Here is a 17,629-nt window from a genome sequence, read left to right as displayed (position 1 = left end):
GATCATTGCTGCCCCCAACAGTTCAACACATTACATGCATAATGTCTTTTCCACAATATGATGTTTGTTTTTTCCACAATCAAAGTTTTAAAGAAACGTAAACACAATTTTCTATTCTCGGTCAAATTAATCAAGGCCAAGGAAATATGTCTTCATTTGTATGAACAGACATTTTAACAAACTTACTTTAACTTTCCTTTATTTTGTAGTTAATATTTCTTAATTGCTACTAGGACCCAAACGCAGATAATACCTTTATTTCAAGGGTTCTTATCTAACATAACACATGGACAAACAAAACACTCCACGGTGAACTCGGTCACAAACAAAAGACGAACCAACACTGAACACAGGAAGAGAACAGACTAAATACAGGGAGGGGTCATCACAAGACGAGAAACAGCCGGGCAGGGGAGGAGAAACACAAGGGCCACAGGTGAACACAATCAGACAACTAGACACACCAGGGAAACTAACGACAGGAGGAAAAACACAGAGAGAGGGACCAGACAATATACAAGGAGGAAAACATGACAGGGAGAACAGCAAAACACCCAAACCTAGACATAAAAACGTGACATAACATGAATATCGTGACATTAATTGTCTAATTATTATCTGACATTCTCTGTATATTCATGGCACTGATACATTTATGTATGTTTCCTCAACATATCAAAAATGTTATGTTCTGTAAAACATGTTGGATGAATCAGATGGTTAAACATGTCATACATTATTGAGCTAACCTCTTGAGATCTGGTCAAACGTTTTTGTTCTTTTCTTTTGTGCAGGCAAACTACGCTATATGGCAATTTATCAATTTTGATAAGCCTCACATATTGTTTCCATTTTCAACAAAGAGAACAACAATAATAATACACTATATTTTATATCCGGTCACCCTGAGTCACCAGCCTAGATTATGAAAGTGCAAAGGCTCTAAAGCCTGAATTGTTGCAGTGAATGCACTCGCTCTGATCATTAGCATTGCATTAAATGGTAGCTGACACTTACAGTAAGTGATTTACATACACACAATTCCTACAGGAGGGTGTGGACCACTGGAACAGAGAGAAAAAAGTGTTAAGCAACTATGCAAGTGTGTTTAAAAAATAAAATAAAAGTCTGTTATATTAAATGGTACTAAAGATCATAAATACTGTAACTGGACACAAACTAGAATCAATAGTAAGTTAGGCAATGAATGCACCTTCTTGTTTGTCTGTTTACACTGTAACTGAATGTTGGAAAACAGAGGAAATATGCCTGTCCCAAAGTCCAAAGAGACGCCATCAAATGTTTTGTTTTTACCAGCTGTCCCAAAGATATTCAGTAAAGCCTGACCAACTGACACACCATTCAGGACTTTTTACATTACAATATAATCAACAGTTCGTATTAAAAAAGAAATACATAACACAAACAACAAGTAAACTTGATACACATCTCTTGCTTTTTCATTTGTTTTTTTGACTGATCCACATAATGCTGAAAAAATACTATAAACTATATAAAAGTGAGATAGAGATAATGTTTATAAATAACCTTAAACCTGGTTTTGCATGTACTTATGCAATGTCTTCCTACTCATTGACTGACATAGATGAACCTAGATGTATCCCAAATCCTAACAAGTAAAACCTACAACAGAAGGAGTATTAGATATTTTATATTTACATACACACAATTCCTACAGGAACAAATTGGGGTTAAGTATCTTACCCAAGGGTATTTCGACATGTTGACTGCAGAGGGTGGCAGAGACCTACTGACCTCCTGATTTGCAGATCAGCGAATACCAACGTGTTAGCAAATTACATGAGCAGGTGCGGCTGTCTGTCTGCAGCAACTGTTCATATTTTCTCACACGCTTCTTAAAAACATGTCTTGTTTGTATTTCAGCAAGGGCCTTCAAAACTGCAGCCATGAGATCAGTGACGAAATAAATTGTAGATGTAGAAAACAGGACAAACCTAAATATCATTCGACTTCTCATACATGTCCTTTATCATTTAGTCGAGGATGTTATTGTTGAGATTAATTGCATAAAACTGAAATTGAATCCTGAAAAATAATCTTTTTTGATTTGAATATTTTAACCATATTGTTCATAAAGTACAATGAATGCAAACCTATCATTTATGTTTGTCACCAAGACTATATATTAAACTCACTTTAAAAGTTATTCTTACCTTTGAAAAAGGCTGGCCTCAAGAATTCCAAATGTTTATGAACACAATCCACAGATCTAATCATTTTACCTTACAATTAAATTCCCATTTGTTTTTTTCACATTTAGCTCAACCCCTTCTCATTTTGAGGGGTAAAACCGTCTGAAGAAAAAGCTTGATCTCAATCACAGGCACTTGTAGGAGGATGCTTGGGTCAACGAAGGAGAAGGTTGCCATTAAACACAGTTCATTCTCAAGGAGACAGTTATTTCTAGTAAATTTGACAATACACTGATGTTAGGAAAAGGAAAACAACACAAAGGAGAACATGCAAGTTGTCTGACAGAGAGATACTTTTGAAAACGAAAGGCAGAGTAGAAAGGGAATGTAACACACACACACACACACACACACACACACACACACACACACACACACACACACACACACACACACACACACACACACACACACACACACACACACACACACACACAGGTTTCATATGTCTTATCAAAGAAGCATTGTGAGAAAAGCTCAGAGAGTAGGACGGGTTTTAGAGCTTTCTGTTGAAAATTGAAACTGTCCTGTCCAAATGTGCTTCCCTGACTTTACCCACCTCCCTTCAATCCAGGACTGTCCAGGATGTCCAATCAGATCTGGGAACCTCCCACTGGAGGAGTGTGTTCAGCCAGCCCCAGGTTTTCATTGACATTTACATTCCTGCTCTCCTTCATTAGAGTTAGTCCTGTAGCTCAAAACAATCAAGGTTCATGGAGCATCACTGAAGTGGTTTTCTTCAGAATCATTAAGTAAGTGTACCATCTATCTATCTATCTATCTATACTCACAGAATTTAGAATAAACTTTGCAGTTTTGACTCACAGCTGATATCTCAACCAAACAAAGGTTTATACAAGGTGCATGACTTCTTGGAATTTACAGTAGTCTAAGCTGCTTTTCACAAGTGTTTAATGAAAGACATTACTTGGTGTGGCTAGATTTATGGATTAAAACCGGGGTGGCATTAACATTTAAAAATGAATGTTGTGGAAAGTGAAAATCTGGATTATGGCCTTTTAGAGGATACATTGAGAAATATCAAAGGATTAACAATGTAAATAGATTTGGATTTAGGTGGATTTTGTATTACTTGTATACACTTCATTGTTTAGCTAGATGAGCGGATTTCTTACTGCTGGTAGCAGCACAGTGTTCTAAACCTGTTGTTGTGAATGTGTTCACGTATTTACGTTTTCCTACACACCAGCAGACTGAAATGGATGAAGAAAACATCAGGAAGAGGAAGGAGTCACAGAATGGCTCCACCAGCAACAACGTGGACTCTCAGACTAAAAACAAGCAGCCTGCAAAGGCTACTGTGCTTCAAAAAGATGTAAGTGTGTGTGTGTGTATCTGTGTTTCTGAGAACAAGTCCTATTAGATGTTCACACAGTAGGATCCCACCATCCTTACCTTTTAACATTAATGGGGGCAGGTCCTGAGTACCAGGCAGTACCACAACAACCGTCTCTGTGTATTAACTCCACAATGATCCTCTCAGAGGTGCTGTCCAGATCTCTTAAACCCTCTAATCCCTAAAGTGAATTTAGGGGGACGAACAGGATACATCTAACTGGATAAATTAGGATTATTATGACAAATAAATAATAAGCACTACACAATGATGCTGACAAATCCATTGTATTCTTTAAATTGGATTGCACGATTTAAAAGCACATATACATGACAAGGATAACAAGTATTTCACAGTGCAGGAAGAGGCAGAAAACCCACTCAGTTTATTTCATTTGAAGCCTCCACCTAACTTTTGTTATATTAGCACAATGTTATTGAGAACATAAAACAAATAAACAGGAAATAATTAAAAGAATCACAAAGTATTAAAATACATTTGTCAGGTAATGTTTAGTTTAGTGTTTAATGCTAACGTGATTATTAGTACTGACAACAAAATGCTGGTGAGTGATTGATGAGAATTGTATTAGTTTCCATTCATTCATTTATTTGGTCATCAGTTGACCTGCTGGTAGTATTACATGAACAGTCTGTGGGTCACCAAGCATTATTATTATAGAAAGGTATCCATTCAGCAGTTCTGGAGAGTTTTTTTTTTTTACCAGAAAACAAGTGTCAGTCTTACTGAGGCACCAGACGAGAAGTTAGGGGATTACCAAAGGTGAAGCATCAATGTCCATCCATTCCTCCATCAATTCATTTGAATGTCTTCAAAGAATGAAGATAATTATTTTTAAAATGCACCCTTAATAATAACAAACAAACCTTAACACAAATCCAGAATTCGAAGCTACAGTATGTGATTTAGGATACTTCTGGCTCATCAAGCACTTGCTTCAGAGTTGGCAACATTGCACATTCACATCCAGGCACACAGAAACATGTCCAATACTAACTTGCATTTTATCTTTCATTGGTCATATTTAATTGCACAGTGTACAGCCTGAGGGGTCAACATGTCTCTAAGGAAGATAAAGGATATCTGCTACTTTAGGTTAGCGCAACCTTGAGAATGTGCTCTCCTCCTGATAACCAAAGGTATGACACTGACTTTCTAGTCGATTGGATACACAGAGATCGACCGCATTAGATCTCCTCATGACGGGTTCTACTGGAATGTTGATAACTTAGCCGGATTGAGTTTTTCAAATACTAACAAAACATTCAAAGTGTATGTGTTTTGACAGACAAAGCCGAACAAAAGAAGCACACAAGTTAAATGAAAACGATGCAAAGAACAATTAGAGAGGGAAACAGTTCAACAGAGCAAAACAATCAAAAAAGCTGTGAAAGATGTCTATAAAAGTACAAACAAGTCTATACAAATTGGTTTTAAGAGGTGGCTTAAAAGAGATGACTGATTATAAAAGCCTTATCTCCTCACTCAGGTCATTCCAAATCAATAATTTAAATAAAAGTGAGTGAAAGCTTTCCTTATTATACATAGAAACTTTTATCATAATGCAAATCCCACAATGTACACTATTGCTAGTCAAATAGTTTTTTCTAAATTTCACTTCAAATACAGCATTCAAGAGGTTCAACCACATAGAGGGTAACACTTCTCTTATTGTCTCTTCATGTGTTCAGGTTGGTCTGTTAAGTAGCATCTGTCTGATTGTGGGGACGATGATTGGCTCGGGCATCTTCATTTCTCCTAAGGCTGTTCTGCTGTACTCTGGAGCGGTGGGCCCCTGCCTGCTCATCTGGGCGGCCTGTGGCGTGTTAGCCACTATGGGTGAGAACGGCATCTCAAACAATATGTCTCTTTTATCAGCATCAGATATGTCTGTCCCTATACTTTGATTTCTGTCTCCAAATAGAGAATGGCTCAGAGAGGAACAGAGCACACAACCCAAGAGAAAATGCTACAAAATAGACACACAAATAACAACTGTTCTTTTGATGAAATACACATGAATCTTTTAGGAAACCAATGTAAGGTATTGCTCTATGTTTGCTACTGCATGGCACATTCTAAAAGATACTTTACTTGATGATATTAAACAATGACCTTTATAGGTAAACCTTGATCCTAATCTGTCGTATTAAATACTCAGATTGTTGTTATATACTCTTATTGACAATAGCTCAATATAATAAGAAATATTGATGGAAATCATAATATTGTGTTGGAAGATGTTAGGCCATGGGTGTTTTTTTAATGAGTTTATCTGGTTGCTTTTTCAGCAACCCATTTTGTAGTTGTTACTTTTGTACAACGTTGTACAGTTATGGTTACTGTCCCTCTAAATCTATCCCTACACCCATGAAATGCACAATAAGTTTAAAATGAAAAGACTGATTATACTTGAATATTATTGGTTTTGCTTTTTCAAAAGTGTCTATAGATTTCGGCCTACTTGTGTTATTGTGAATCCATGATAATTATGTGGTGAAAATAATGACAGCCTTCTTGATGTTTGCTTGAAGCACCTGGAAAGTGGTCATGGAAAAACCAACACAGTAAACTGTCAATTGCTGTAATTCAATAACTGTTGAGTCAGTGTGTACAGCAATGATTGAAGTAAATTGGTAAGATTAGCGGCTTTGTAAACAAAAAGTGTTTTTGTGGGTTTTAGTAACTCAGAATTCAGATACGCCTGACTTAGTGATGAGCTTGAAGGTATAACATATTAATGTTTATCTGCATAGAGTTAGTTTACAAGTTTAACAAACTACATAGTAAAAGTAGAACAATCTATGTGATAACAATTATGAGCTGAAGTGATTTGTTTCCCAAGCGACTTTGAACCTGTCTACCTGACCATTCCTTCTTAAACCACAATAAGATCCCAAGGAAGATACTGGACCTGATATTATCTACAACATTGATTCATTTAAAGTGTTTTATTACGATTCCTTTATCGGATTTCCATATGGACTTCTAAGTGTGTGTACCATCATGTGGGTTGCACCACTGCTGGATCTGATATTATCTACAACATTGATTCATTTAAAGTGTTTTATTACGATTCCTTTATAGGATTTCCATATGGACTTCTAAGTGTGTGTACCATCATGTGGGTTGCACCACTGCTGGATCTGATATTATCTACAACATTGACTCATTTAAAGTATTTTTTATTTATTTATTTTTTGTTTAATTTGTAATTTATTTTATTTATATTCATTCCCATAAGAACTACTAAATGTGTATTCCCTCTATCATTTGGGTTGAATTATTTTCCTTGAGCATAAACAATGATTAGATTTTGAGTGTGTGCGTAGTATGCGTTTAGACCCAAATTCCGACCTTTTCCTTACATTTTCTAACAGAACAATTATAAAACTCCCCTTGTTTGATTTACATATCTCCTCTTTTCTCAGTCTCTGTATTTGTGTGGATTTGTGACTTTACAGGAGCTCTGTGTTATGCTGAGCTTGGCACCATGATCACCAAATCGGGGGGAGAGTATTCGTATTTATCTGAGGCTTTTGGCTCCCTCGTAGCCTACCTCTACTCCTGGACCACTGTTATGGTGCTGAAGCCCTCGTCCCTCGCCATCATCACTCTGAGCTTTGCAGAATATGCCTCCACTCCTTTCTACCCCGGCTGCACTCCCCCTGTCGTTGTTACAAAGAGTCTTGCAGCAGCAGCTATAAGTAAGTTCACTCGTTTCCTTGTGACTAAAGGTTTAATAGCAGTAGATTACGCATAACTTGTGGATTACACATTTAAAGGTGTTGTAATAAATGTTGTTTTGTATTAAACAGTGGATCAAAGTAGGGTAGGGAGTTGGGGAGTGTAATAGAGAGCTAAACATTTAACTTACTTTGTCAGCTGGCCAGAAAAACTATTCAACAATTAAAGTTAATTTCAAATCACTAGGTTGTTGACTTGTGCTTTATATTCCTGACTTTTTTGTGTCTTCTCAGTTGTGATCGTCATGGTCAACTGTTTAAGCGTTAAGCTGGCGAACTACGTACAGAACGTCTTCACTCTGGCCAAACTTTTCATCATTCTTATCATAGTGGTAGCTGGCATGGTTATGTTGGCACAAGGTCAGTTTCCTTTATTCCAACTCTTATTAAAACAAATGTGGATGCAGAGTTTGTTAACAATTATGTACTGTTCTGTATTTGTGTCCAGGAAACACTGAGAATTTGTCAAATGCATTTGAAGGCTCATCAACGTCTGTTGGAGCAATCGGACTGGCATTTTATAACGGGCTTTGGGCTTATGATGGATGGTAATTATTATACTTCACTTATTATGCTTCTCTCTAAAGCATTACATTATTTACTTTTCAACTCATACACAAGCCTTTTCCTGCTACATGTCTTTATATAGGGAGCACTGTGACTCTACTCATCCTTTCAGCTACTCTTCAGCCTTGTGCTCTTACTCCCATTCTGTGAATTCAACCCTCAAACAACCTTATTATTATCTCCAGGAAAGACCCTGTTTCACAGTTGCAACAGTTAATCAACTTAGGGGTTTGTCATCAACAGGTATTCTATTTTCTCACAGTAATGACATGCCAGAGACTTGCAAGTGCGGTGGGGCCCAGTGAGTGGCAGCTGCTCCCCCAGCTGTTCACTCAGTTCTCGTGCACACTAAACGCATGCAGGGCAAGCGGCAACCTCCTGGTCTCAAAAGTGAAGCCAATGCGGAAGTGCCGTAAACTTGCTTTCTATTTAATGGCCATCAGGGTGTGGCTAAACTGGTTGCAAAAACAGAGCCTTTTTGTATACAAAGTCTATGAGAAGATTATCCTACTTCTCACATGATTTATTAACCCAATCATTAGTTTATTGTCTTCTTCAATACAGAATGATGTTCATTTTTTATAGTTATGGTCTCATTTAAAATAGCTGATAAAGCATTATGCATAGGGTCTATTTCTCTTTCGTCTAACAAAGCTCACAGTATTTCCAGTTAAAAGAGTTCGTTTTTACATTCTGGTGACCTCGGTAGACATTTAAACAGAACAACATTCCTTGTCTAGCATTCGGTTGCACTTCCACCCTCTTGTGTCACTTCTGGTTAAAAAGGGACAAGATTGTGTGTAATCATATTATCCTCTTCATGAGTGGGTCCTATTACTGGGCATGTGTCTTCATTGTATCATTGGGGTTTCCACATCAATGCTTTAGTCTGCAGTGCTGTGTGACCACCTGGGAGATTCTTTAGTTGGCCTCACTTCAAATCCTCCTGGTGCTGGAGTGTGTGGCTGTGTATCGTAGCCTGACTGATGTTCCTGTCTTTGTAATGTGTAAGGTCAATTTGGGAGGCCTGCAATTTTTCTGAGGGCAACTGGAAAGATGGCATCATATGACCTACCGTTTTTGTGTTATGTTTGGATCACAGCAGGGGTTTCATTCCATAACTTTTCTACCAGTTAGGCTAACCAGAGATCAAAGCCCATGTGATATAGCACATAGCACACCAAAAGACCATGTCCCTGACATTGAATGCAGTGATTCACTGCAGGAAAAACTAGGTCGTTCTGCGTGGTGGAGCAAGGCCATGCACACAGGGCCGGCCCTTGGCACTGGCGAACTAGGCGGCCGCCTAGGGCGCCAGATCTGGAGGGGCGCTGCGCTAGGAGAAAAATTAATTACATTTTCATTCTGCCTAATTTTCTGCCCTTGATGTAATACATTTATATTAATAATTGAATAGTAAACACCCTTTGCACCCCGGGTCGGCAACATTTTGGCGCTGTAAGGGATGAAAGTGGGGGATGTTGACTTATCAGGCGCCCGCAGCTCACAGCCAAAGTGCGAGCGAGCCTCCGAGCGAGCAAGAGAGAGAGAGAGGGCGCGCATCGGTACCGCGGATTGTTGTTGGATTGAGGCTGATAACTACAGCTCAGTGAGGTAAAGGACTCTGAGTGTTTAGATAGTTCACTTTAGTCTAAGTTATCTCAGTGGGTCTCAAACGGTTTGGTCACAATTTATGTAAACAAATATTTCCAAGGCACTCCTTAATAATTATTAGGATAAATAACAACAGGTTTGAAATCATTCTAATGTATACTATAGGACAGTAAACCAAAAATATCCTTTAAAACTGGAGATATTAAAAAAAAAAATGCATGAATAAATAAATGCTAACTAGGTAAAATAAGCAACCCGGTATCACGGCAAGACGTGAACATGTGACGATTTACCATGCTGGGAGACGTGAAGATGTCACGGTTTTGTCCCCTTCAAACGTGACAGCTACACGGTATTGTTAACCCATGTTAACCAGTGGAGAAATAACCGGAAATACCAAGCAAATGCTACCCCGACGTAATGATTTATTTTTTAATAGTCACACTCGATTACAGCGATGTTCTTGTTGCCCCAGCTGGTCGACACCTCTTTTAGCAGAAACAAAGGCTACATTAATGTATTAAATCGATGTTAATCCATGCGTGTGGATGTGGAATTAACGGACGTGACGTTGTGCGATTGAGTTGCCAAGCAACAGCTTTGGTTCATGTTAATTTACAAACTATTCAACTACAACCGTAGTTATATTTAAAAACATGTTAGAAGGCCTCACGAAATACTTTAATGCACATTAAAATGTAAATGTGAAGGAATGTGTGTATAACAAAATACATCGGTCATTAAACGAAACCGGAAACAGATGTAGGCAAGATCCTCAGCTCGATGATTGGATGGTTATCCACAATGCATGCTGGGATTTGGTGTTTATGTGATGTGAAATCTGAAAACGTTTTTTAAAAATACAATAATACTTTATCCCGAGTGTGCTTGCTTTTCTCTTTGAAAGTCGTCACATAACGGCATTGTAATACACGGTTCGGCTGCATTAAATATTACATATCTGCCGTAGTTCTCTACTATCTGCTGAGAAGACTTCTAGACAAACAGGAGAACTGCCGCCAAAACTGAAGATGTGACGTTGATCATAAATATATAAGCAATTAAACAGCATCTTACATTTCTGTTCACACAATACGTCTCCTTGCAGTATCAACACTAATTCGGCTGACTTTTATATTTGATCCAATTGGTAGATAGGCTGTATTTACACCATAACCGTGCAGAGCTGATAGAAAGGGACACCTGGTGGTCAAAGCACGTTATTGAATTGTATTATTTTATTATTAGATATTAATAGGAGGGTGTGCAAAACAGACAAACTAATAAGGCTTAATTTAAACATTAAAGAGTACTTTAGGTTAAGGTCTTATTTTGAATAAGAAAAAAGCTTTAAGAAGAATATGGAGGGATGAAACCCTCTTGAAACCGCAGGTCCTTCCTTCCTGCAGCGGTCAGACTTTACAACCAGCACTGCCCCTTGTAGACCCTCCTACACACACCACAACACAGACTATAACACCCCTTGCTGCTAAATACAAACCAACTTTGTGCAATATGTGCAATATATATATATGCCATTAATAACTGTGTAATTTATACCTGGCCACTAAATCAATATATATGCCGTTTTGTTTTTGATCTGTATTTTTGAAAATTATGTAACTTTTTATCTTTTTTGTAGCATATTGTTTATTATATTATAACTTAGTACTTTTTTAGCATATTGTTTATTTTATTCTAACTTAGTACTTTTTTAACACATGTAAGATATGCAACACTAAGCTGTCTGTGGCTCTTTCCTGCTGTAACGCTGCACATTTCCCCTCTGTGGAACTAATAAAGGTATTCTGATTCTTTAATGGTCACACATGCAGAGCAGACAGCACACACAGTGACATTTGTATCTACAGATAAATATTAAGCCTGACAAAGTACTTAACGTCTAATATATTGCTTTCCTGCAATGTTAACTATGTTTAAGCACTTATTTGTTTATTATTAAACTGATATTATACATATGTATTATACTCTTATAAGATGTATGTAGATAGTATAAGAAATGTGCAGAATGACAGTTTAATGGTGGAGGTACACACATATTGATAGATGTCTTTCTATCAGCTCTGCACGGTTATGGTTTAAATACAGCCTATCTACCAATTGGATCAAATATAAAAGTCAGCCGAATTAGTGTTGATACTGCAAGGAGACGCATTGTGTGAAAAGAAATGTAAGATGTTGTATAATTGCTTATATATTTATGATCCACGTCACATCTTCAGTTTTGGCGGCAGTTCTCCTGTTTGTCCAGAAGTCTTCTCATCAGGGCTCTATAAATAGAGAATTACGGCAGATATGTCATATTTAATGCAGCCGAACCGTGTATTACAATGCTGTTATGTGACGACTTTCAAAGAGTAAAGCAAGCACACTCGGAATAAAGTATTATTGTATTTTTTAAAAACGTTTTCAGATTTCACATCACATAAACACCAAATCCCAGCATGCATTGCGGATAACCATCCAATCATCGAGCTGAGGATCTTGCCTACGTCTGTTTCCGGTTTCGTTTAATGACCGATGTATTTTGTTATACACACATTCCTTCACATTTACATTTTAATGTGCATTAAAGTATTTCGTGAGGCCTTCTAACATGTTTTTAAATATAACTACGGTTGTAGTTGAATAGTTTGTAAATTAACATGAACCGAAGCTGTTGCTTGGCAACTCAATCGCACAACGTCACGTCCGTTAATTCCACATCCACACGCATGGATTAACATCGATTTAATACATTAATGTAGCCTTTGTTTCTGCTAAAAGAGGTGTCGACCAGCTGGGGCAACAAGAAAATCGCTGTAATCGAGTGTGACTATTAAAAATAAATCATTACGTCGGGGTAGCATTTGCTTGGTATTTCCGGTTATTTCTCCACTGGTTAACATGGGTTAACAATACCGTGTAGCTGTCACGTTTGAAGGGGACAAAACCGTGACATCTTCACGTCTCCCAGCATGGTAAATCGTCACATGTTCACGTCTTGCGGTGATACCGGGTTGAAAATAAGATGTGATGAACAACAAAAATAAAATATGTTACATGTATTTGTTATTCGCTATGGTAGGTTATGTTCACATACTTATTTGATTATTAAATCATATGGGTGTTTTAGAGTTGTACCCCTTAGATCTAGTAATTCTGCTCGAAGTGCACCAGATTGAAGCATTTTACTTTAAAATGTTAAAACAAATCTTTCCGGAGGGGGCATACCCCCGGACCCCCCTAGATGATGTGACGTCAACCCCCCAATTAAAACATCTTCATACAATAATGAATACATTTGAAACCTTCTTTATGTATATAACCAACATGTCAATGCGTTTCAGTTGTTGTGGTGTATTGGTCTTTTGTAGAGATTTTTTATTTATTCTTTATTCTATCGTGTATTGCTTGGAGGGGGGGGGGGCACCAAATCATAATCTCGCCTAGGGCACCAAAATGTCTAGGGCCGGCCCTGCATGCACATATCGGTGTGCTGTTCTGCAGAGGAGAATGATCAAACTCATTACTGTTATAAATGCACTATCGTTATTTTAATTTCTCATTTTTGGTAATACGCAACATTAAGAAATGACACATACTCCTTGTTTTTAAGGAATCAACTGAATTTCATTACAGAAGAGCTGAAAGACCCATTCAGGTAAGACACATAAGTTAAGTCTAAACAGTTTTTTTAAAATTGCAATTAGGTAATGGTCATTAAACAAAAAGCAGCATTTCCTTATGTAGGCTACACACTCATTGCACATGAGTACATATTTTCTGTCCATTCATCTCAGGAACTTGCCATTGGCCATCATCATTGGGATCCCTTTGGTTTCTGTGTGCTATGTGCTGGTCAACGTTGCTTACTTCACTGTTCTGACCCCCACTGAACTGCTGTTGTCTCCAGCTGTTGCCGTGGTAAGAACCATAGATGGTTGCCTTGGTTATTGAGAAAATTAGATCCAATGAGTTTTAAAAAGCTTGTAATGACTTATTAGCTGTGTGGTGTTAAATAGAGAATTATTTTTGAGGATTTAGACCTGCCTGTATTCAATCGTTTTTCCACATATACAGTACTTTGTAATTCAACATGTATCTTTTCAACTTTTTTTGTATTGCTATTTTATTGCTATTGAGATGTTGACATTTTAAATGTTTATTTTATTGTCTTTTAATTTTATTGTACAGTGCCATGTCTTTTTATGCTGCAGAAACACAAAAAAGTCCCAACTTGGGATCAATAAAGTAGTTCTTATCTTATCTTATAATCTTACTGTATGTAAATGTGAGATTTAACCTTAGTAACAGCTCAGTATTTGTTTTTTGTGCTACACTTTTGTTTCTGAAGGATATGTTTTTGCCTCCTTAGACTTTTGGAGACAGAGTCCTTTACCCTCTGTCTTGGATCGTTCCGCTCTTTGTTGTCTTCTCTACATTCGGCTCTGCCAATGGAAGCTGCTTCACCGCTGGCAGGTAAAAAAGACAACTGTCACAACATTTATGAAACACAGAAGCAAAATGAAAACATTGTTCTGTCTGTGTGAATCTATGTGGTGTGCATATTTAAGAAGGAAAGCACAAGTAAACAGAGTTCAAAACGTGACAATACTGATGTGATGTGGAAACACTTTGACAGTCAAGAAACAACAACTCAAGAAACTCCAAGAAGAATACACAACTGAAAAACAACACATTTCTAATTCTCTTTTCTCACAGACTGGCCTATGTGTCTGGTAGAGAAGGTCACATGGTGAAAATCTTATCCTATATAAGCCTGAAGCGCTACACTCCAGCTCCTGCTCTCATATTCAATGTGAGTCTTGCATATTTAATCAGACCCCTTGTACTTTTCAATTTGGTCTTACATCGTCATCTGTCTTTTTTCAACATCTGCATGGTGGTTCACATTGTATTGAGTACAGTTTTAAAATGATGTAAGCCTCTTAAAAAACGTTCTGTAATTTTACCAGAAGGCTACATGATTGTTGTATTATTCAAATGTATATAAATAATGTATTGACTGTGTTGTTTCCATTCAGGTAAACAATATATTTATCTGTTTGGTTTCTCTCTGTTTTAGGGTATTTTGGCTAGCATCTACATTATCCCATCAGACATCAACACCCTCATTAACTACTTCAGCTTTGCTCAGTGGGGGTTTTATGGTCTGACAGCACTGGCTCTCATCGTCATGCGTTACACCAGGAAGGAGCTGCACAGACCAGTGAAGGTGAGGCTTAAAGTGTTTTAGGATATCTTTTTAACCCTCCTGTTGTCTTCGGGTCAAATCTGACCGATTTACTACTTTCATCAATCATAACTTTTTTGTTTTACATTCTATTGCATTAAGACTTTATGATATCCTTCACATCCTACATCCTACATATACACGTCATATTGAACATATACAATTGTTGACCACCACTTTCATTACATTTTGGATGATTTAGTCAACTTTGTAACACCCATGGTGTTACCGCCATAAAGAAAAGGAATTAGTAACCATCCGGATCAAATGACACACACACACACACACACACACACACACACACACACACACACACACACACACACACACACACACACACACACACACACACACACACACACACACACACACACACACACACACACACACACACACACACACACACACACACACACACACACACACACACACACACACACACACACACACACACCTGGCACATGCAATACATGTTCAGTGTCTATTATTTGTATATTTACTGCAGTTTTTCATGTATACCAGTAGTCTGATACAATATATACAGTTTGAAAGGGTGTTAAATGATATTTGGTGATGATTAATGTTTTTTGTGTTAATGTAATAGCAGTTAAAACAGGACCGGTCAAATTTGACCGCGAACACCAAAGTAAGGGGGGCGGGGGGGGAACTAACACAATAGGAGGGTTAAAGCTCATCTTTTATTGGGTTTTGACTGAACAAGTTTACGCATTCAGGTGCTTTGTTAATTTGAATCTCGATACATACATTCAAACGACAGCAAAGTGAAAATAATGTTTAGTAAGGTGGTGAATTTCATTTATTTTAACGTGAATTTGGGACGAATAAAAAATATACCTAGAGAATTGCACAAAAAAGATCCAATGTATAATACTTCTCATATTTACTGGGAATTTCAAATACCAGGCCCAAGAATAAAGACAAAGTCTGCATTTTATTGAGATAGTTTTGTAAATACTTCTCAATAGCGTGTTGAATAAATCATGTATGGAGGTTCAGAACAACTTTTGCATGGCTTTTTTTTTTTATCTCAACCCTGTGCAAAAGATCATAGTTTGGAATTTTCTATTATAAATTTAAAAAAACTTGGTTGATTTTTGTTTTTCATAGGCTAAAGATGTATTATGAAAGTGACCATTCGAAGCTATATACATATTTTAGGGGAAATAAACCTCTATTTAGCAAAACTTTTCAATTATGCCAGTAATATTCAATCTTTATAAGGGAGTTCAGTTGGGTTTCACAGGGCTTAGAAGTACATGTTAAGACTATAGAGTGGACCTTGTGTAATTTTGTGATTACTTGTAGGTGCCGATTTTCATAGCAGGCATAATGGTGCTGGTGTCCTGCTACTTAGTCCTGGCACCCATCATTGATAAGCCAGACCTGGAGTACCTCTATTGTACTATCTTCATCGTCAGTGGACTTTTCCTCTACTACCCTTTCGTCCACCGGAAGGTCAACTGGGCACGCAAAATCATGAGTAAGTTGACTTTTTACAGACTCATTATTTCATGACCATCAGTTTAGCCTAAACAACAACCTAATGCAATTCCGTTTTTATGTTGTTCTGATGTCATTTAAACCTCCATTCAACTGCAGGACCCATCACCATGCATCTCCAGCTGCTGATGGAAGTAGTTCCTCCAGAGAAAACTTAATAAGAAGAGACAGAATTAACAACGAGCTCAACTTCTGCTGTTTGTCATGAAACATGTTAAGGCTGTTATTTTTAAAGCAGCTATGCACTTTCAACCCAGAGTGGATCATAACTAAACAATCACAGCTGACCTCTGTTGTACGGCTGCTTTACAACACTAACAGGAGGTGAGCGGTGATCATGAACCTGCTTACAGGGGTAACATGAAATCATGGGTCATTTTGTTTCAGGGACGAAAGAAGAGGATTTGTGTTTCTAGAGATTGTTCTTTAGAAATACATTTGCTGTAATTATAATTTACTTAGAAGTACAAGATATTTAAAGTAAAGTGTAGGGGTTTGTGAGCTGAAGAATTTGACCATATTCTCATGATGCCTCTCTCCACATGAACAAATAAATCACTGACAAAGTCTTTTTTTAACATAAATAAACAGCATCAATCATTTAGTAACTGTGTTTAACATTTCTTCATGTAGGTAATGTAGAAGACACTTTCTCTTGGCAAAAGATCACTTGATTTAGAACTACTACAGGATTTAGATATGCATGAGCTGCTCCTGCGGTTGTTAACTGAAACGAACATGGTTTAAAAATACTCTCACTTTTAAGTGCTGCATTGTGCTAGCTGGTGTTTATTAAATGTATTAATCGTGTTGCATAAACTGGACATGCAGTCAAGCAAATATTCCTACTGTGTTTTACTAACCTGAGCTCAGTGTGCTTTGTGAAGCTGTATGTACTCTGTCAAGTATGAACTCACAAAGTATGGATACTAGGTATGTTTTGTTACGGAATATTATGGAATATACAGTATTATGAACATCATCATGTAGACTTATAAAAGGGTAACTACCTTTGGGTGATTATGTATACGGCCACAGTTCTGAGTAAGAGGGATACGATTTGTGATGACCGAGGTCTCAATTGTCCACCAGATGTCAGTACAGCATTGTTAAACAGAACAGAAAAGGCATGGCGTGTCTCTGTGCTATCGTTATGATACAGTAGTAATATATTATGGATTAACGCATGAATATTTAATATTTCCAATAATATGTAATATTACTTTGATGTCATTGTGAGTAATAGTAGTCAAATGGTGAAGATGGGGACCACTATAGTCCTTACTGTCGCAATATGTGAAGACCATACCTA

General features: G+C 37.4%; 1 protein-coding gene across 1 annotated transcript; it reads left to right on the top strand.

Annotated features, from left to right (window-relative positions):
• The first annotated feature begins 2,883 nt into the window (after window positions 1-2,883).
• Window positions 2,884-16,921, top strand: slc7a9 (solute carrier family 7 member 9). The gene is made up of 13 exons (XM_034232191.1): window positions 2,884-2,986; window positions 3,445-3,570; window positions 5,304-5,451; window positions 7,077-7,319; window positions 7,593-7,718; window positions 7,807-7,906; window positions 13,159-13,203; window positions 13,343-13,466; window positions 13,918-14,021; window positions 14,265-14,361; window positions 14,629-14,778; window positions 16,123-16,297; window positions 16,417-16,921. The coding sequence occupies exons 2-13, from the start codon at window positions 3,454-3,456 to the stop codon at window positions 16,473-16,475; spliced, it is 1,488 nt and encodes a 495-aa protein (XP_034088082.1). The 5' UTR covers window positions 2,884-2,986; window positions 3,445-3,453; the 3' UTR covers window positions 16,476-16,921.
• Window positions 16,922-17,629: the final 708 nt, after the last annotated feature.

This window comes from Gymnodraco acuticeps, unplaced genomic scaffold (assembly GCF_902827175.1).
Source record: "Gymnodraco acuticeps unplaced genomic scaffold, fGymAcu1.1, whole genome shotgun sequence".
Lineage (NCBI taxonomy): Eukaryota > Metazoa > Chordata > Actinopteri > Perciformes > Bathydraconidae > Gymnodraco > Gymnodraco acuticeps.
This window is presented reverse-complemented; position numbering and strand designations above follow the sequence as displayed.

What these genes read in the sequence shown, in the direction of transcription:
- slc7a9 (XM_034232191.1), top strand. Translation starts at nt 3,454, where the DNA reads ATGGATGAAGAAAACATCAGGAAGAGGAAGGAGTCACAGAATGGCTCC. An exon ending in CTTTGGGCTTATGATGGATG is followed by an intron (nt 7,907 to 13,158) that starts GTAATTATTATA and finishes CTTGTTTTTAAG; the next exon opens with GAATCAACTGAATTTCATTA. An exon ending in TGTCTCCAGCTGTTGCCGTG is followed by an intron (nt 13,467 to 13,917) that starts GTAAGAACCATA and finishes TTGCCTCCTTAG; the next exon opens with ACTTTTGGAGACAGAGTCCT.